General features: G+C 41.5%; 1 protein-coding gene across 2 annotated transcripts in view; it reads right to left on the reverse strand.

The window, feature by feature from the left end:
• Nucleotides 1–1,271: 1,271 nt before the first annotated feature.
• Nucleotides 1,272–22,415, reverse strand: part of ift57 (intraflagellar transport 57) — a 35,455-nt gene continuing 14,311 nt past the window's right edge. The window contains exons 4-11 of one of the 2 annotated variants that reach the window (XM_033012257.1): nt 22,250–22,340; nt 21,195–21,266; nt 17,453–17,575; nt 13,741–13,812; nt 8,702–8,833; nt 8,556–8,618; nt 7,011–7,077; nt 1,272–2,557 (exon numbers count right to left, since the gene is read on the reverse strand). In XM_033012257.1, coding sequence (XP_032868148.1) covers nt 2,379–2,557; nt 7,011–7,077; nt 8,556–8,618; nt 8,702–8,833; nt 13,741–13,812; nt 17,453–17,575; nt 21,195–21,266; nt 22,250–22,340 — 799 coding nt within the window. In that variant the 3' untranslated portion in view covers nt 1,272–2,378. Of the gene's footprint in view, nt 2,558–7,010; nt 7,078–8,555; nt 8,619–8,701; nt 8,834–13,740; nt 13,813–17,452; nt 17,576–21,194; nt 21,270–22,249; nt 22,341–22,415 lie in introns of both variants that reach the window. The other variant, XM_033012250.1, reaches the window with a different exon arrangement.

A 22,415-nucleotide genomic window follows, 5' to 3' on the forward strand; every position in this document is an offset into this window, starting at 1 on the left:
ATAGACAATGATGTAGAGATATATAGGACAAATGAATGAAAGATAAGAAAAGTTACAATGATAAATAAAACAGGCCATTGCTGGCTGTTTGCTAGGTGAGAACGAGAACCTGGTGTGATGAGTAGGGGAGGGAGGGAATGCAGCAATTACTTGAATTGGAGAGATCAATATTCGTACCACTGGGTTGTAAGCTGCCCAAGCGAAATATATGCTGTTTGCGTTTAGCCTCGCACTGACAATGGAGGGGGCCTAGGACAGAAAGGTCAATGTGGGAAGGGGAATTAAAGTGTTTGGCAACCTGGAGATCAGCTAGGTCCAGGCGGACTTATCGAAGGTGTTCAGTGAAACGATTTGGTCTCGCCGATGTATAAGAGTCCACCTCTTGAACAACAGGTACAATAGATGAGGTTAGAGGAGGTGCAAGTGAACCTCTGCCTTACCTGAAAAGAATGTTGGGGTTCCTGGACATTCGAGGGAGGTGGTATAGGAACAGGTGTTGCATCTCCTGCGGTTGCAGGGGAAGATACCTGGGGAGGGGGTGGATTGGGTGGGAAGGGATGTTAACCAGGAAGTTGCGGAGGGTACGGTCTCTGCGAAATATAGAAAGGAGTGGGATCCTTTTGGAGGTGGCAAAAATGTAGGAGGATTGTGTTGTATACGACGGCTGATGGGGTGAAAGGTAAGGACTAGGGGAGTCTGTCCCAGTTGTGACTAGGGGGAGCAAGGGCGGAGCTGCGGGGTACCGAGGAGACCCGTGTGTGGGCCTAATCTATGATGGAAGAGGGGAACCCTCGTTCCCTAAAGAATGAGGACCTCTCGGATATCCTCGTATGGAACTCCTCATCTTGGTAGCAGATGTGGCTTAGACGGAGGAATTGGGAGTAGATGATTTTGAAGGAAGCAGTCTTTGCAGGAAGCAGGGTGGGAAGAAGTGTAGTCGAGATAGTTGTGGAAGTTCTCCAATTTTAGGTAACTACAAATACCAGCTGCCCCTCCCTTTCTGCTCCCTCTCTTCCCTGTTCCCTACCTAACTACACACCTATTTCGCCCTTTCCTCCCCACCATCCCATTCCACCTATATTTCTTTCTCATATTCCTGCCTTCAATTTCGTGCCTCTTCTATCCATATTCACACTTTTTGTCTTCATCTCTGGCCCCCCCATCAGTCTGAAGAAGCGTCCTAAAAACGTCACTAATCCAGGTTCTCCAGAGTTGGTTTGCAAGATATTAATGTGTGTTTTCAAAATATACAGAATTGAAGTTAATTGATCAATACTTATAAAATAATTTTATTCAAACATTTAAAATTGCAAAAGCATATTTATAAAATGCTTAAAATATTTGCAATGTTTGTAAAGTAATAAACTATGTACAATTTCAGATTTATTTTTGCATTATGTATTTACTGTATTTTGGGCTAATTCAAAAAACCAGTTCATGAAACTAATGTTAAAGTAATTAAGAATATGTATTATGGATAATCTCGGGGACTGCTGCAAGGAAGTAATATCAAATCTCGGGGACAGCTGTAAGGAAGTAATACCAAAGAGCACAAAAATAGAATCAAACATTTGAAGCAATTACCACCAATAAATCAAGGAATGGAATTACAATTGGTAACATTCAGTTTTATATTATTTATGGATTCAAGACTAGATTTAAGATTAGCTTCATAATAGTTACAGATAGCTAATGCTGCTTTATGATCTAAAGATTAAGGTTTTTAAGGCATTTATTACAACATGTCTTTAGAAATATTGAAGTTCCTTAAGGAGCTGCAATAGTTTACAGCAAATTGTTGAAAGTTATTGCAAATTTAATTGTTTGAAGTGTAGACAGTAATTCAGACATGGGAATATTGGCACAAGATCTGCTGATAACATTAAGTGCAAGGTTTGATAAATAAGTCTTGTCAAGAAAAATATTATGTTTTAAATGAAGTACTGACATTATTTTAAATCAGCTTTGCTTTTGACCATAAATAAGTGTACATGTTCATTATAATACATAGAAAGTAATGCATCTGGTGATTTAAAGTAATTAATTTGTTCCAACAGTTGAAAATACTTTCACAAGATCTGCTGATATTATATGACGTGCAAGGTTTGCTAAATAAAAATCTTGTCATGTTATAAATGAAAGAAGCACTGGCATTATTTTACATCACCTTTGCTTGTGACTATAAATATGTGTAAATGTTTGTTACAGTACCTAGAAAGCAATGCATTTACTGATTTAATAGTTAATTTATTCCAGCAGTTGAATATATTTTCAAATGCTAATTTTTGATCCCTCAGTAAAATTCCAAGATTCCAATAACCTTCCATAAAGACTAACAGATAAAGTACAAGCTATAGTTTAGACATAAACATAGAATGTCAATAACCACCTATTGTGGTTTCTGGAATATTGGTTGCATGCATGTCTCTGGTCATGTTTGATTTCTCTTTGAGTTTGGCCTGCAGCAAGGTATGCTCCACAACGCCTATTCGGATATCCATTTGAGTTATTTCTTGTTTCAGCTTCGTCAAAGCTTGCTTGATTTTTACTAATGGAGCTGAAATAAAAGTGCCAATTAATTAAGGCATGCAATCCACTTAAATTATAAATTATGTCAGTATAAAAGCTTCAATATTTCACCACCGTAACTCCATAAATTTCAAGTGTATATTCATATGTGTGATCAGTTTCCTCTATATTATAATAGACACTCCCCAACTTAGGTAAGGTTTACGCCCTGCAGACCCTTGCATAAGTCACATGTTATGTAAATTAGAAACGGAAGTGCTACTGCACATGCAGAAATTTACTATTCAATGCGGAGACCGCGTGGGAGCTCAGATGCGGAGACCATGTAGGAGCATCCACGAGAACAGCTGACTGGCTTGCCGAAACAGGCACACTGCTACTGTGACTACTGAGACGTGCAACTCGGAAATAAAGCAATAGCCATAAAGAGTTTCTAACGTAAGTGTGAGTTTATGTAAGTCGCCTATTAAGTAAAACGGGGAACGCCTGTACACAAAAGCTCGAAGTTTCATAATTAATAAATCATTGTGCATGTTACATATACAACATATAACAATTACAGCATGGAAACAGGCCATCTCGGCCCTACAAGTCCATGCCGAACAATTATTTTCCCTTAGTCCCACCTTCCTGCACTCATACCATAACCCTTGGTCAATGTAAGCTAGCAATAAAGCCAGCAGCATCCAGAAATTATAATAGCATAGTGCAATAAGCTGAGTTACCCAGTTTGCAAAATCAAAATGGATTAGACTGCTTAACTGTTAATACCTTAAGGAGAAAACTTTCCAAATTACTTGCGGTTACTGAAGTGTTCAGATCTACTAATGCAGTATTACTGTTAGCTTGGGGCATGGGAAAGAGCAAGAGGGTAGCCCAGTGAGAGACAGTGGTTAGGTGTAACATATCATGTGTACACATGCTCATAAATGCACATGATCCCACATGTGTAGCAGGGCCAAGTCTCTAATTGTCGGGCCATCTTGCCACTGGATAGAAGTTTAGGGGTAACATGAGGGGGAACTTCTTTACTCAGAGAGTGGTAGCGGTGTGGAATGAGCTTCCAGTGGAAGTGGTGGCGGCAGGTTCGTTGGTATCATTTAAGAATAAATTGGATAGGCATATGGATGAGAAGGGAATGGAGGGTTATGGTATGAGTGCAGGCAGGTGGGACTAAGGGAAAAAAAATTGTTCGGCGCGGACTTGTAGGGCCGAGATGGCCTGTTTCCGTGCTGTAATTGTTATATGGTTATATGGATGACACAAAGCTGGGTGGCAGTGTGAACTGTGAGGAGGAAGCTATGAGAATGCAGGGTGACTTGGACAGGTTGGGTGAGTGGGCGGATGCATGGCAGATGCAGTTTAATGTGGATAAATGTGAGGTTATCCACTTTGATGGCAAAAACAGAAAGGTAGATTATTATTTGAATCGTGTCAAGTTGGGAAAAGGGGAAGGACAAAGAGATCTGGGGTTCCTTGTTCATCACTCACTGAAAGTAAGCATGCAGGTACAGCAGGTAGTGAAGAAAGCTAATGGCATGTGGCCTACATAACAAGAATTGAGTATATGAGCAAAGAGGTCCTTCTGCAGTTGTACAGGGCCCTAGTGAGACCACATCTGTGTGTGCAGTTTTGGTCTCCAAATTTGAGGAAGGACATTCTTGCTATTGAGGGAGCGTAGGTTCATGAAGTTAATTCCCGGGATGGCGAGACTGTCATATGTTGATAGAATGGAGCGGCTGGGCTTGTATACTTTGGAATTGAGAAGGATGAGAGGATATTTTATTGAAACATAAGATTATTAAGGGATTGGACACGCTAGAGGTCGGAAACATGTTCCCGATGTTGGGGGAGTCCAGAACCAGGGGCCACAATTTAAGAATAAGGGGTAAGCTGTTTAGAACGGAAATGAGGAAAAAATAAAATTCACCCAGAGAGTTGTGAATCTGTGAAATTCTCTGCCTCAGAAGGCAGTGGAGGCCAATTCTCTGGATGCTTTCAAGAGAGAGTTAGATAGAGGTCTTAAAGATAGTGGAGTCAGGGAACATGGTGAGAAGGCAAGAACGGAGTATTGAAAGTTGATGATCAGCCATGATCACAGTGAATGGCGGTGCTGGCTCAAAGGGCCGAATGGCCTACTCCCGCACCTATTGTCTATTGGATCAAAACCTTGCTCCATGAATACATTGTGATAGCTGTTGTGGAAGAGTATTCTACGTTAAAAGAAACCATGCATATGCAGCTTCCATTCCACGATTTGAAGATCGAGATCAGGACTCATCAATGACAGATCGGAACGTTATTCCGCTACCATAGCTCAGGAACTCAGATGTTCGGACACTGCTGCACTTAGTATGCCATAAGGACAGAGGATGGCTAAATTAAAGAACAATGTGGTGAGTACACTTTCTGGAGGGACAAACCACGAGGAAAGTAGTCTTCACGGGGACACCTTTTCCATCACAAATTAACTAGACTGGCTTCTTAGTGATACTTTGGCTCTCTAAAACGAACAACTATGGTCATCACAGCATTTGCGTAACTCTTGAAGCTTTAGACAAGGTTAAGGAAGATTTCTACTCCAACCTTGAAAAAACCTGGTCCATGTCCTAAAGGGAGAAACTGATTCTTCTAGGCAATTTAAAGGTTTATATTGGAAGGGGCAAAACTACTTAGAAAGGCATGATCAGCAAGAAAGTAAGGAATGCTAACTTCTATTGACAAAAATCCCATGTCCATCCAAGCATTGGCACTTATTGGGTTACATCATCAGCTGAACAACGATAAGTCCACCTGACTCATGCCATACCAGACACTGATGATTGCTAATCTGATGATTCTTTTCTACACACACATGTTGTTGACCTAATGAGTTCCTCTACCAAATGTTTGTTGCTCCAGAATCCAGAATTTCTTGTGTCTCTACTGATTACTGCTGGGCTGACCACCTATTATGTCCACATATAACCCCTCCAAAAGATCAGCAGAAGCTCAGCCTTCATGAAAAAAAATCACCATTGAAACGGTCAAAGACCGTCTTTTCTAATAGTATCTCACCTGTCAATTTCAGCCTCCGTATTGAGGCCCTACTGACACTCGGTACAGAAGACCTTGCTCAGACCCAGGCATGGAAATCGCTATCAAAATATGGAGGGGACAGGGGGGGACACAATTTCTTGGCGGCCGCGCGCGCATGCGCACGTTCACACACACACGCAAGGCTTCGGAGGCTCAATCCAGCCATCAATGCAGCTCAACTCTGCCTGTCTTGCCGGGTTAACCTACAGCCCTGCTTGGACTGACGGGACACCAGCGCTGCTTCTCTGCGCTGGCTGTAAACCTGGGCTATATTTCCCGCAAGTCCAGGCAGGGCTGTAGGTTAACCTGGCGAGACTGGCAGAGTTGAGCTGGGTTTAGCGCTGCTTCTCTGCGCTGGCTGTGGGCCTGGGGGCACAGCTTCCGTCTGACTCCCGACGTCTCTGGCCACTCCCGGGCGTGGGGGCACTCGGGTGGGGATGGGACAGCGCCGGAGAGCCGATATCGATCCTGGCTGTGGATGAGGCGCAGGTCTGTGCCGAGAGTGTTTTGGCACATCTCCCTCCTCCAATCACTGCACTCTATCCTCAGTCCCACCCCCCCCCCCTTCCACCTTTGACCGACACCTCTCTCCTCCAATGATTGCGCTGAATCATCATGTCCCGCCCCCATTGCCTGTTGACCGACGACTCTCTCGTCCAATCGGCGCCCTCGATCAGCAGTCCCACCCCCACTGTCTCGCGGAAAGTGGAGATTTCACTGGGTTTTAAAATCCGGATTACAAAATATGGTGGGGGATCGGCCCCCACCTCTCAAAACAGGGGGGAAGTGTGGCCCCTGGTCTCAGACCTACTGTATATTATGGGAAGAAGTATTCAGAAAAAAGGATTTCAAAAATGTTCTTAATTTTCATAAAGAAATGTAACATTCTAACTGATTCCTGATATGCTCTGGCCCATAACTTTTCAAAATGAAGAAGCAGCATTCAGGATGGTACAGAGAACTACACTCCTATCCGCCCTATCGGCCATTACCTAGCCTATTGTAAAAAAGTCTGGCTCATATACTAGCGTCGTTAGACACTTCACAAATCGGAGTGAACTTAGATCATGCTGGAACCAGATGTACTTGCTCAAGAAGATGATAAAAGGTGGCTGAATGAACTATTGGCTCTCATTCCCCATAACATTTACAATATAAATATCTATTACATCTAAATATCTGTCCACTTTCCCTGCAGGTAATATTATGGAATTTACTGAGTTTAATGTTTCTTCCAGGGTATTTAATGTCCTGACAACCCTCTAAAAAAATAGAATCTCCTTCCTCTTCTTTCAATAATATTTTTTTTAATACATGCCCTCCAATTTTCAAGATTATTAAATAAAATCCAACTTTATTAATCGTTTCTATTGGATAAACATTTCCAACATGCCTTTACTCACCTCCATCAGTCATACTGCTACCCTTTTCTTCCATATCTTGTTTCACTTTTTCCAACTCTTCACTTATCTTAAAGATGGCACACAAAGTATTAAACAAATCAAATTACCTTTACTATTAGAAGAAGAAAAATACAAAACATTATTTGGCCTAGGGAGAATGAAAATATGTAACCATTAAACCGTCCCAACATTTCCATCGGTAGCCAACTCATGCATTCTGGGTATAATTATGCAAACACACATAATACCACAAATTTCTATGCATTCAAATAAATGATCAGTGGACAATGAAAATATGCAACACATATAACACCACCTTAAACATTTCACAAGTAATAAATTAATGGTTGTATTATTAATCACTAATAATTATTGGTGTTATTCATTAAGTGACAATTAACCAGAATTTTGTTGTCACTGAACATTTTTTGCACATAGAATTATACAGTATCGAAACAGGCTCTTCGGCCCACTTTGTCCTTGCCAGCCAAGTTTTATACCCGAGCTAATCACATTTATGTTTTTTTCCCCATATCCTCCAAAACCTGTCCCATCCATGCACCTGTCTAAATGCATTTTAAACATTGTAAATGTATCTGCACATGACTTTCTCTAGCAGATTGTTCCATATACCGACCTCCTCGGTGTAAAAATGTTTCCCCTCATGTCCCCCTCCCCCTCTCTCCTTGAAACTATGCCCTCTGATTTTAGACATCCCAGCACTGGAAAAAATCTGTGACCATTCACCTTATCTGCATCCCTTATTATTTTATATACCTCTATCAGGTCACTCACAGCCTCCTCTATTCCAGGGTAAAAACCTCCATCTTATCCAATTTATGCTGTCAAGCCCTAGCAACATCCTTGTGGATCTTTGTTCCACCCCTTCCAGCTTAATACATCTAGGCGACAAAAACACACACAATACTCCAAGTGTGGTCTCACCAATGTCTTGTACAGTTGGAATATGATATCCTAAGTCTTGTATTCCATGACCTGGTTGATGAAGGCAAATGTGCCAAATGTCTTCTTCACCATTCTCTCTACTTATCTCGTCCCTTTCAGGGAACTATGTACATGCACTCCTAGGTCATCTCTCCTTTCTATAACACTCTCCAGGCCCTGCCATTTACTGTATGTCTTTCCCTAATTTAAGTTAACAAAATGGAACTCTTCATATATTTTTTCAATGTGATGCTCGGTGCAATCAAGAATTAGAACACTTAAATGATTTTTGTCTGCCTAGTTGAGGGCACAGAAAAAAAACACGATGCTGGCAGTCAGTTCCACTGAGATCTTCTTGGGACAGATTAGGAATCAAAATTAGGACCTGCAAAGTACATAAAGCATAAGAAGCAGGACACATGTCTGCTCTGCCATTCAATAAGGTACAGGTTGATTTTTTTAAACACTTAACGCACCCCTTATTTATTGATTTGAGAACTGTGGGTCATTGTAAAATAAATGAAAGCTATTTAAAGTTGAGTAAACCAATTTTAGATCGATAATAAATCCAAACATATTTGTAATTGATCCTATTTCTACCTCAGACAGAAGCTTTGTTCGTTCTGTAACTCCCCCGCTTCCTTGTTGATATCTGTCTTTGGCCTGAAAGAAAGTGAAGCAATTTAAATATATATTATCAAAACTTCGAAGTTTAAAAATTGCTAAAATAGAAAACTGCAGGTTACCTCACTCAGTTGAGCTTGAGCAGCACGGAAGTCTTGGATCAAATTATCCAACTGGTTGTTGATGTATTTCTCTCTGCTGCTGACCTTTTCCAGAGTTCGACTAATCTCATCTTGAAGCTTGTCCAAGTAGCTCTCCAAAAGTGCAGAAAGTTTAGCAATTAGATATAAAAAATACAAAACACTGCAGAATTAGCTAATGGAATGAGTAAAAAAGTGTTGTGGACAAGGATGCTGCTACATTTGCTTGTATAATCCTGGCTTGCTTCTGAACTGTTTTGGAACATTCTGAGATGTGTTAAAAGTGAAATGAAAAGCAAGTGACATTTTCTTGCCGAAATACTCGCGGTCGGGCAAAGTCCAGATCACTTGCTGCCCCACATAGAGTTGGAACCAACACCAGCAAATATGCATTTTAAACATATTGTTAGAAAATGAAGAGAAGACTGGCAAAAGGTTCAGTTGATGGGTTCTGGTGTTATATCCCCAAAATGAAAAAAAATATTTAATCTGATAAGATAATAAATAGAAACAGTAACGTTTGCCTTAATCAGAAAGTAAAACAAAACTGAAAATGGACCATGGAAAATAAAAGTGGAATTTTAGGGTTTTGTTTCAGAATGTACAACTGATGAAATAAAATTCTGATAAAAGTTATTTCCTTTATTTAAAATAATGTGGAAAGTGTCAAAGGGTGTGGAATGAAATCAATAATCTGCAGAATCTGGTAAGTCCACCAGGTGGCATAAAATAAACAGCTATCTATTAGTATCTCTGATGCAGCTGCGGGGAGCTGTTCGAGATTCTCCAGGTATGTTTATTCTCAGATTGCCAGTACCTTTCTACTGGCTGAGGCCTTCTATTAATTTATGAAATATGGATGTGGCTGGCGAAGCTGGTATTTATTGGCCATCCTTCAATGCCCTTCAGTCACCTAGAATTGTTTATCCCTTAAAGGTAATTCCACAATGTTTAACAAGACCTAATGACAAGGTAGTACATTCTCGAGTCAGGATTGTGTTCAGGTACATCTTGAACCTTGTAAGAAATAAAATTAGTAAATAATTTTTAAGAATCAAGTTTTTTTAAAAGTCAAATTAGCAGACATAAATCAACCGAGCTAGTCCCATTAGTCCAAATCTTTTAAATGTTGTAATTGTATCCACCTCTATCACTACCTCTGGCAGCTCATTCAATGTATCTACACCCTTTGTATGAAATTTATGCCCCTCATGTACCTTATAAATCTTCTCCCTCTCACCTTAAACCTATGACCTCTAGTTTGACTTCCCTACCTCGGGGAAAAGATTATTGCTATTCACTTTATTTATGTCCCTGATGATTTTATAGATGCACAAGTACTAGAAAATGTGACAGTTTTCTTATCTATGCAGTTTTTATTTCCCCCAGAAGCATAAAATGAGAAAGATATTGAGCACAAAATGAAGTATGCAAATTTTACCAATGGGAAATTTCAACAGCATACTCTCCAGATTCCTTCCATGTTTTCTATGTAAAATGCCTTGGTTATACAGTCTGAAGAAGGGTTTCGGCCCGAAACGTTCCCTATTTCTTTCGATCCATAGATGCTGCCACACCCGCTGAGTTTCTCCAGCACTTTTGTCTACCTTTTTTTTACAAACCCTTCTTTATTCTGTGAAACTGAAATATGTCAATACATCCATTTGGAATGCGCAGAATAAATTAACCAACCATTAGGAAAAGAGATACACAAATGCCTGTTTTTGGTCTAATGTAGAATGTGAAAAGTGCTCAGGGCTGCTAACCTGGTAAACTGTCTTGAATAAGTTAGCAAATTGTACTTGAAATAATATAAGCAATAACTCTACAAGTTTGTATCTAGGCTGGGAGAACCTCATCTTGGTTGCCCATCCTAGCAGGATGGGCAGCAAGGTCAGAAAATTAGTCTCTAACATGCATTTCTAAGTATTTTATAGGTGTCTCCTTCAGTTAAGTTTTTGGTCCCACAAGTGGTTGATAGTCAAGGGCCTGTCCCACTAACGGACATTTCAGCGACTGACTTTGACAGTCGCTGAAAAGTCGGGGGCCAGGGAAAGCGGGGGAGCGCTGTCTGAAATTCACACCCGCGATGAACAGGAAGGTAAAAGACGGCTGGCACAGTTACGGTAAGTCCTTTAGAGAGCGCAGAGGGGGGGGGGGAGGGGCGGGGGGGAGAGAAGGGGAGAGAAGGGGGGCGGGGGGAGAAGGAGTGGAGACACTTTTAAGAAGCCAGACAACTTTTAATAAAGTTTTTATTTTTTTATTAGAAGCAATTGTACAAAGATAAAACATTCGGCATCTAAGATTATACAATTATTGTACAGCTTCATTTTTAACCTTATAACCTGAAAATGAAAAAAGAAAAGAAAAAGAGAACACGAAAGGGAGAAAGTGAGACGTGAAAAGATAGCTCGAAAAAGAACAAAGGAAAGACCCCTAAACTACCAAAGTAATGTGGCCGAAAATTATAAAGATAAGAAAAGAGAAAAAGAAAGGTGGAGATATACCTGCCCTCGTCCCCCCTGCCCACCTCACTCAGCCGGGATCGGATTTAAATTTAAATTTGTGTTGCGCCATGCTATTCTTGTAAGAATTCGGTGACGGGAGTCCATGTCTTGAGAAATTGATCTGGTTTTTCCGCCGACAAGCCTAATGTTTTCGGACATGTTTGTGATCCACATCTTCACTGTAGGGACTGTTGTCTGTTTCCAAAATTTAAGTATTCGTTTTTTCGCCGTTATCAGGCCATAGTTAAGGAAACGTCTTTGAAATAGTGTTAGCTCAGAACAGGCTTCTGACATACCTAGTGTGATCAATTTTATGTCGGGGCCGACTGCCTAGCGACCCCACTCCACTCCACTACAAGTTCAAAAGAACCATGCCAACCAATTTTTACTCACAGAAAATATTTTCAGCATGCTGAAAAATTTTCCTCCACCAAACTGAGTCTGCGAGTATGCGGAAACATCCCTCGAGCATGAAGGAGAGTTCCAGTGACCTCCTTGAACCACGTGTCGACCATGCTGCGAGTTTGAGTCAAGAGCAAACTCTTCTAAACTCGCAAATTAGGTCGCCGCAGTGGGACAGGCCCTTCAGTGATGGTCATGTTAATACTGTTGAATGACCAAGTCTGGTAGTTAGTATTTTCTTATTAGAGATGGTCATCACACTTGCCATTTATAGTCTTAGGACTGGGTCATGTTCAATAAAAACACTGGTCACTTCATTATTGGTCTTTTCTCAACTGGCTGGAGTTATTCCATACAAAAAAGCTGATTGTGGTTGTTACAGGTCAATCGTATAACCACAAGAGTTTCTCATTAGAGTGCCCAAGACAAACTATCTTCAGTTGCCGCCTCAATGACCTTACCTCCTTGATCATATCTGAAACATAATATTTATCTACGATTCTGTAAAACTCAATTCTATTCACAACTTCACAAAAATAGTTCTTAAGTGCAAAATCACTTTGCTTCATAAATGTTGGCCACAATCATGTGTAGCCCATCCAACCACACTCTTGACCTTCAATGAAATTACCATTACCACATCCCTCACCGTCAACATTTTGATGTCTCCGTTCATTAGAAACTCACAGATTAATACACACCACATTTAGAATAAAACCACCTTCTTGATCGGTATTCCATCCAGCACTCATAACATTACTTCAACCATCCTCAAGATAGACACAAAAAGCTGGAACACCTCAGTGGGAGGCAGCATCTCTGGAGAGAAGGAATAGGTGACGTTTCGGGTCGAGACCTTTCTTCAGACTGGTTAGGGATAAGGGAAACGAGAGATATAGACGATGATGTGGAGAGATAAAGAACAATGAATAAAAGATATGCAAAAAAGTAACGATGATACAGGAAACAGGCCATTGTTAGCTGTTTGTAGGGTGAAAACGAGAAGCTAGTGCGGCTTGGGTGGGGGAGGGGTAGAGAGAGAGGGAATGCCGGGGCTACCTGAAGTGAGAGAAATCAATATTCATACCACTGGGCTCTAAGCTGCCCAAGCTAAATATGAGATGCTGTTTCTTCAATTTGCGTTTAGCCTCACTCTGACAATGGAGGAGACCTAGGACAGAACGGTCTGTGTAGGAATGGGAAGGAGTATTAAAGTGTCTGACGACCGGGAGATCTGGTAGGTCCAGGCAGGCTGAGCGAAGGTGTTCCATGAAGCGATCGCCCAGTCTACATTTGGTGTCGCCGATGTATAAAAGTCCACATCTTGAACAACGGATACAGTAGATGAGGTTGGAGGATGTGCAAGTGAACCTCTGCCTAACCTGGAAGGACTGTCAGGATCCCTGGACAGAGTCGAGGGTGGAGCTATAGGCACATGTGTTGCATCTTCTGCTGTTACAGGGGAAGGTAACTGGGGAGGGGGTGGTTTGGGTGGGAAGGGATGAGTTAAGCAGGGAGTTACGGAGGGAACGGTCTCTGCGGAAGGCGGAAAAGGGTGGAAATGGGAAAATGTGGCTAAGGGTGGGATCCTGTTGGAGGCGGAAACTTCAGAGGATTATGTGATCTATGCGACGACTGATGGGGTGGAAGGTAAGGACTAGGGAGACTCCGTCTCTGTTGTAACTAGGGGGAGGGGGAGCAAGGGCGGGGCTACAGGGTACCGAGGAGACATGAGTGAGGGCCTCATCTATGATTGGAGAGGGGAACCCCCGTTCCCTAAAGAATGAGGACATCTCGTATGGAACACCTCATCTTGGGCACAGTTACGAGTAGCTAGGTTACTGTGACCATATGTTTTAAACCCCCAATTGCTACATTAAGTAGCTTGGCATGGCAAGAGAGTTTATTGTCATGTGTCCCAGATAGGACTCACTATCTGCATGTTCTCCTAATGTCACCATACTAACTTGGATAATAATCCTTGAATTCATCACTAAAGGGAATGCAGGTATTCAAGAGACAGTTCAGTATTACCTTCTCAATGGCAATTAATAAAGTCCTGTGAGAATTAAGGGTTAAAATGTATACATTTGAGTTGGACTAAAGTAATACCTTTGTCTCTTTAAGAGATGTTTCAATTCCCTCTTTATGCTGGTGCATTTGGTCAACATGAATTCTCCAGTCCTGTTAAAGCAAAGTAATTCATGTTACTACATACAACACTAAAAACAGTTCTTGTTCTTTCGAATAATCATTGAATGATCACTTGAACTACCAAGTACTTCTAGGTTTTTTTGTCATTATTTCAGATACCCATCAACTGCAATATTTTGCTAATGATATACAAAGTTAAACTTGTAACATTCAGTACGTACCATTTTTAGAAATATATTGGATGCCTAAGTTATAAGGACACAACGTTCATTGACTAATTTTCTAAAAACGTATTATTATTTAAATTACAAAACAGTTACTACCAAACTATTTCCTGCATTTTATGTGAATTTGAAGGAATGGACCTGACCCAAAACAGTGCCTAATCCACCCCTTCCCCAGATGTTGTCTGACCTGCTGAATACCTCCAGCACTTTGTGTTTCATTTAAGATTCCAACAATTTCTGTGTCTCCAATTTTTTTTGTGTGTTGCATGGAATGTGGTTCTTATTATTTCTCTGCAGTGCACAGAATTAAAAAAGGCAAATCAAACAAAATGTGGAATTCACTGAACACCTATGAAGATCTGGCATTCTAATCTTGTATTTCCTTGGTCATGCTCTGGCCTTGCTCAGGTTCCACTAAGACAACTTGAATTTCAAAATTCAGGATAACATCCAGTGTTTCACATAAAGATTCTTTAGATTATTCTGAAGAGGAACCAGGATATAACCATTAATTTGCTACTGGTATTCAATAGCCATCCAACCAATCACATGGAATTTTGATTTATACGAGCATGTTGTCTACAAAATGGCTGTCATGATTTCTGCATTACAACAGTAACAGCGTAATTAGTTGTTCGCTAATTCAGGAAAACAACATTATTTTATTGCATTAATATTCCCAAGACAACACAAATGCTTCTGTTGAAATAAATTGTATCCCATTTAATTCCTAGCCTACTAAAAATGTACCTTTTAAAACATATAGAATTGCTTGTAGATCTTGTAATGCACCAACTGTTAATAGAATCTTGTACACAATAGACTAACATATGGAAGGGTGCATTTATTTGTTGCCAACAAACTAAACAGTTTCCTGAAATCATAGTTCTTCCAGAATATGTGTGTTATGATTGTGTTTATAGTTTGTTTGGTTGTTTGTCTTTTTGCACAAAAGTCCGCGAGCATTGCCACTTTCATTTCACTGCACATCTCGTATGTGTATGTGACAAATAAACTTGACTTGACTTGACTTGACTTGACAATCATTTTTAATATCATGTTGTATTATTTCCTTTCTCATTTCTAGGGACTATAGTTTAAAATCCTATTTCAGAATAATGGTGTGACATTCCATGCAATCTAAGAGAAGCACCATTGTCATCTTTCAGTGGTGATGATGCACTGTTTCCCATTTTGAATGCCTTTAAAACATTTTGCATCACTTCTGAAGAAGAGCACGCAATTCATCACAACAGTATGAACAGCATTCATCCTTCAAATGCCTAAACCAGATTATCTAATTGTTTATTTCAATATCAGTTCATAGTCATAAAGCATAGAAACAGACACTTCAGCCCAACTCGTCTATGCCAACCAAGATGCCCCATTCGCCTGCATTTGGCTCATATCCCTCTAATGTTATTATCCCTTAATGTTGACATTGTATCTATCCCAACTACGTCCTCTGGCAACTCAAAAGTTGCCCCTCTAGTTCCTTTTAAATCTCTACCTTCCATTTCCTCTGGCTCTTGATTCCCCCACCCTAGGCAAAAGACTCTGCTATCACCCCTTCATTTTATACATTTCTGAACCAAAATTAAGACGATGACCTGGCCCTTGCTGACTGTCCCAGATATAAAAGCCAGATTCAGGGTGCAGGTCAAACCCACAAATCCCTCCAAGAATAAGGCATTTGTCAAGATCCCTGATCCTGGGATGATCCAGAAAATTAAGATGAATGGGATACATGGTGACTTGGAAGTTTAGGATTCAGAAATGGGTTACTCTTAGAACACATAGGGTAGTGGTGGAAGGGTTTTATTCTGGCTGGAGGTCTGTGATATTCTGCAAGTGGTGACGCAGGTGCATAGGGTAATGAAGTAGGCATTTGGTATGCTTGCCTTCATAAGCTGTGGCATTAAGAGTTGGGATATCATATTGCAGCTGTACAACGCATTGGTTGGATTTGCAACTGGAGTATTGCATACAGTTCTGGTCGCCTCACTACAGGGACTATGTGGTACAGAGTATATACATGAAATTAACCAGGAATATTGCTTGGAAAAGGGGGCTGCAGTTATTGGATCCAAGAACATTGGATAGGTTGGATTTATTCTCACTGTAACAGGAGGCTAAGAGGTGATAGGATAGTAAAAGTTTACTTCCCAGGGTAGGGGCGTTTAGAACTAGTTTAATGTGAAAGAGAAATTTAATGGTGAGTTGTGGTTTTTCCACATTGAGGTCGTAGTTATCTGGAACGAGTGCCAAAGAAAGTGGTAGAGGCAGACACAATTATAAGGTTACCAGACATTTGGTTGGGTACTTAGATATTACCAGGATAGAGGAATACAGGCCTGATGCAAACAAACAGAATTCGCGTAGATAGGCATCACGTTCAGCATGAATGAGGTGGGCCGAAATGGCTTGTTTTTGTGTAGTATGATTCTACGACTCTATTTGAACATGTTATTGTAAAACCATTTCCTATGAAAATATGAATGGTGTTGGATAGTGGGATTAGGCTGGATAGCTTATTCACATTTCTATTTTTTTAAGTTGTATATTTATTTATGTTCCTTTCTACTGTTATTATTGATGCCCAATTATCTGTCATTGTTCTTGAAAGTAATCAATTAAGTGAAGTGAGTGTTTGGAAGGTACTGGGGTATTGCTGATGATGTGAGCTGAAAGCCTTACAGAGGAAAGATCTAAGAGTAAAATAAGAGATTAGTCACAGTACTTGACTCTGAAGATGTGAGAGAAGGATCAATGCGTTATAGAGTGATACGGTGTGGAAGCAGGCCCTTCGACCCAACTTGCTCACACCGGCCAACGTGTCCCAGCTAGACTAGTCCCACCTGCCTGCGCTTGATCCATATCCCGCCAAACCTGTCCTGTCCTACCTGTCCTATGAGCATGGAAACAGCCCATTCTGCCCAACTTGTCCTTGCCAACCAATGCAAACTAGCATTCTGGGCTTGTCCCATTTGCCTGCATTTGGCCCATAGCCCTCTAAACTCTTCCTCTCCATATATCTGTTCAGATGTTTTTGAAAGTCAAAAGGTTGCCCCGAGGTCTCTCTTTAATCTCTCGCATCTTACGTTAAGCCTATGGCCTCTAATTTTAGAATCTTCTACACTGGGAAAAAGACAATGAGTATTCACTTGATCCATGCCCCTCGTGATCTTGTACACCTCAATAAGGTCACCCCTCAGTCTCTTGCTTGCCAAAGCAAAAGCTTCCACCCTATCCATCCTCTCTATAACTCAAGCCTATGTTCCAGATAATATTCGGATGAATCTCTTTTATGGTCACTTTAAACAATACCATGGAAGCTGAAGGAATAAGCTTTCAAAAGGAAGGACCACTGTGAAACAGAGTGCTGAAAACTAATATTATGGGTTTAGAAGGTGGATATTGTGACAAATTTGAAAGTAACATACCTTGTTGTCAGTCCTAATGGTAACCTTAAGTTGTGGAAGAACTCGTTCCACCTCCAGATTCCACTCTGCAGCATCTGTTGTTGACTCCAAGATCTCTTCTGGTTTGGAACACTCTAATCCCTCCTAAATATTAAATGTATACTTTGTTAAATGCAAGAGTTTTTTGGTAAAAGTATTTTTTTCCTATTGTCATGACATTAGGACATAGTATTGTTCCTCCTTAATGTAATTGTTAATGCTAAGTCTGGGAGCACCCCACAATAACATTCCTGGCAATGCAATAGTATTCCTCCAGCCAACACTATACAGTGGTAATTCATTACATGGTTATCAAGGGCAAAAAGTCCGTTTTATTACGATGATGAGATGCAGTCAATGATTTTAATGATACGCACAACATAATTCATATGAACCTCAAGAGTTCAAGAGACATTTATTATCACGTGCACCAATTGGTACAGTGAGATTTGAATGACCATACAGCCATACGAATAAAAAGAACACAATACACGATAGAATTTAACATGAACATCCCCACACAGCAGAATCAACGTTTCCCACTGTGAGAGGAGGCAATAAAGTTCAGTCATCTTCCTCTTTGTTCACCCGTGGACGGGGCCATCAGGCCCTCTCGCCGGGATGATCGGAGCTCCAGCGTCGGAACGGAGAACATTCTCAGCGGCTTGGAGTTTCCGAATCGGCCACTTCCTACCGGAGACTGCAGCTTCCGAAGTCCACAGGCCGAGCTGGGCGGAGATCCAATGCTGGTGACCCCCGACAAGATGTCCCAGGCTCCGCGATGTTAAAGTCAGCGCCGCCCGCATCTGGAAGCTCCGCAGACCACAGCTCCACAGTGCTAAACAGGCCCAACACTCCGGAGCTCCACACGGCGATCCCCGGTAAGGCATCGCCCGCTCCGCGATGGTAATTCAGTGATGCGCCGCTGCTGAAGCTCTGGCCGGTCTCCAGCAGAAAAGGCCGCGCCAACCCAGATGGTAGGCCGCGAGGGGGGGCGAAGATGCAACTAGGAGAAAAGACTGAGAAGACGGTTTCCCCCTTCCCCCCCCCCACCCCCCACATAAAAAATACCAAAAAAACTCCAAAAACAAACTTTTTGACAGACTAAAAATAATAAAAAGGATGAAAGGACAAACAGCTGCTGGCGAGGCTGCCGCACGCGGTGCCACCTGATGACGTACTATGCTGTTTATTGGTAGACGTGTTTGGGAGGCCAGGATTATCATGCTGGATTTTATAATACAGTCCATAGCAGTGTACTTTCACCTGGTTGATGAAGTCATAATGGGATACACAGTCTCAACTAGAAGACACATGGAAAATAAAGAACATAAAATATAATCTTCAGGAATCGGCAATACATTTTTGGAATACGAGAAGTCTGCTCAAGTGTCTGATAGCAGCTTCTACCGCACAGTTATCAGACTCTTGAATGGACCTCATATACTAAAGATGTATCCCCAATCCTTTAATCTGCCTCTTTGCAGCCCTTGTACATTTTCTTTATCTGCACTTTCTCTGTAACTGTAGCACTCTATTCTGCACTCTGTTTATTTTTTTTTTGCACCACCTGTGTACTCATGTACAGTATGATCTACCTGGATAGTATGCAATACAAGGTTTTTCATTTTATCTTGATGCGTGACTATAATAAACTAATCTCAATCATATTTTCACCAAAGTGAGGTACTTCAGTGCGGAAGGGCTAGCAACAAATCACCAGCTACAAGAGGAAAAACCCCCGCTCCTTGGACAATCATCAGCTGACCAACGACCTGAACGAGTTCTACTACAGGTTCGATAGACAGAAACAGAACCCCGGTGGTACCCCCTCCCTCCCTCCCCCACCCACTCCTCTCCAATCACTACTTCACACCTACCTAAAGCCTGACTCCAGTCTGCAGAAACTGGACCCTTCCCCACCCACTCCTCCCCAACCACCACTTCACACCCACTTACAGCCTGACTCCAGTCTGCAAAGACTGGCCCCTCATCCACCCCCCCCCCCCCTCCCCTCCCCCCCTCCCCTCCCCTCCCCTCCCCCCCTCCCCCCCCCCCCCCTCCCCCCCCCCCCCCCATTGCTGCCCAACATCAGTCTGGCCACTTCCCCATCACTAACAATAGCAATTGAGGAGGTGGAAAAGCTATTCAGGAGACAGAAGAGCCGGGAATCTCCAGGACCAGACAATGTTTCCCCCTCTACCCTCAAGCTCTGTGCCAAACAACTGGCACCAGTCTACGACACTGGGAAAGCACATCTCGGACCAGCAGACCCTCAGCATAGGAGCACCGCAAGGCTGTGTACCCTCCCCTCTCCTTTACTCTCTCTACACCAATGACTGCACCTCCACAGTCTCCTCTGTCAAGCTTCTCAAGTTTGCGGACGACACAACCGTGATTGGACTGATCCAAGACGGGGAGGAATCTGCCTACAGACAAGAAGTAACACAGCTGGCGTCCTGGTGCGATCACAACAACCTGGAGCTCAATGTTCTTAAGACGGTAGAATTGATTGTAGACTTTAGGAGAGCTCCACCTGCCCTCCCCCCACTCACCATCAACACCAGCACAATCCCATCTGTGGAGTCATTTAAGTTCCTTGGAACCATCATCTCCAGGGACCTTAAATGGGAGGCCTCCATCGACTCCACAGTCAAAAAGGCCCACCAGAGGATCAACCTCCTGCGGCAGCTGAGAAAACACAATCTGCCACAGGCAATGATGGTCCAGTTTTATACTGCCATCATAGAGTCTGTCCTCACCTTCTCCATCATGGTCTGGTTTATGCTCGGCCACCAAGCATCTTTCGATCAGCCGAGAAGGTTGTTGGCTGCAACCTTCCCCCCCCCCCCCCCCCCATCGACGAACTGTACACTGCAAGGGCCAGGAAGAGAGCTAGTAAGATCATCTCTGACCCCTCACCCTGGCCACAAACTCTATGAAGCACTTCCCTCTGGAAGGCGACACCGGACTGTCAAACGCGCCACAGCCAGACATAAAAACAGCTTTTTTCCACAAGCAGTAGCTCTACTCAACAACCAAAACTCTATATATATATATAGATAGATAGATATATAATTTATTTGCCACACAACCAGGGTTGGTGGAAATTTGGGTTGTCAGCAGCAGTACAATAATAAAGAACACACAATAAAACTGTAACACAAACATCCACCACAGCATTCATCACTGTGGTGGAAGGCACAAAAATTTGGCCAGTCCTCCTCCATTTCCCCCCCGTGGTCAGGACCAGAGTCCAGTCAGTCCAGGATCGGCTCTTCCTCACCGGAGACCGCGGCTTTAAGTTGTTGTAGGCCGCAGGCCGGCGGTTGAGATTTAAAGTCCCCGTCGCAGCCAGAAGCACCGTAGACTGCAGGGCCGGCGGTCGAAGCTCCCCTCCAGGGGTGATGGTAAGTCCATGCCGCACCCGCGGTAGAAGTTGGCCGCGGGCCGGCAGTGATGGCTTCTTCTTCCCCCGGGTCCCCCACGAGGGATCCCGGGCTGTAGCCTCCTTTTCCTCTGGTATTTTATTTCATTCTTCACATGTTTAAATTATAATGTTTTATTTGTAATTGTCTACTGCGTATCATGATGTTACTTGCGAGCAAAGCACCAAGGCAAATTCCTTGCATGTATACATATTTTGCTAATAAAATTTATTCAATGCAATACAATTCAACTTTACTTTCAAAACACAAACATTTAAAGAATGATGAAAATTTACTGTATTTTGTCCTTGAGCTTTCAAAACCTCCAGATCCAGGAAAGGCTCCCCTTCTTCATAATCTTCTGTCTCCTCCTCAAGAAAGATAACAGAAAAATAGTTAAATCGATGAAATAATTCTTCATCATTCTGAAGAAAATGATCAGAGCGCTAACTGCATTTTCCTTATGTACTTCCCTGGAATTCCCTTATGTCCACTACTTCCGATACTTTAATCAAAAGTGATACTGGCAAATGTAGATCATAAAAAATCTAATACAAAATCTAGTACAAAAAAAAGTAGTTTTAAACAACAATCCCAATGTAATAAAAGCAGATTTAATTCTGAAATGAATAGGTTTTTGTAGTTATCTCAATATTTCCTATTGGTCACTCATCGATTTGTAAACACTTTATTTGTCAGCACTATTGTGAATTATTGAAACTCATGTACAGATACACCTATAAAACTTCAGGTTCCTTAGCTTTTAGAAAGAAAAGGTTCATGCATATCATTCACAACAGTATCCTCAATATTTATTACTGCTGCCTTCTGACCACTCTATTTGATTAATAAGACAGGATCCTACAAAAATATGATATAAATAGTGTTCAACTATTTGGGAAAACAATTCTCCAATTGCTAAACTGACAATTTGCCTTATTATTTTAAGGACAGCAAAATTAAAATAAAATAAAAGATTAACTCGTCTTATTTTGATCAGAACAGCAAGAAATTTAATTGTGTTTAGTCTAATCCCTACAAAGGTTATTAGAAATATGTGTATTTAACCAACAAATCAAAATTCCCCATCCAAACCGAGTAAAAAACCCCCAATATTTCTCATCTTTATTCATAACAAAAGTCATTTTCACTGCAGTTCCTCCTGTTTTGTTCCTTCGTCCATTTTTATTATCAATAAGAATTTTTAGCTAACTAAAAACTATATTGGGTGAAGCTAATAAAAAAAAATATTATTGCGTTGCGTCAACCTTTTGGATTGGAAAAGGCACATTGACTCTAAATTACTTTTGCTTAAAATCGGTATAAGTACATTTCAGTAGGTCGAACATACAATCAATTCATCATGCAATTTGTTCACTGTTAATTCGGCATCATCCTCTATTAATGCTTCTTCTTCCATCTCTTCTGCTGGATACACAGGCCTAAAATTGATACAATTCAGTTTAAACCAAGTCTCATTCAAATTCAATCATGAAAATATTAATCCCAATTTTTAC

This window comes from Amblyraja radiata, chromosome 2 (genome assembly GCF_010909765.2).
Source record: "Amblyraja radiata isolate CabotCenter1 chromosome 2, sAmbRad1.1.pri, whole genome shotgun sequence".
NCBI classification, from domain to species: Eukaryota; Metazoa; Chordata; class Chondrichthyes; order Rajiformes; family Rajidae; genus Amblyraja; species Amblyraja radiata.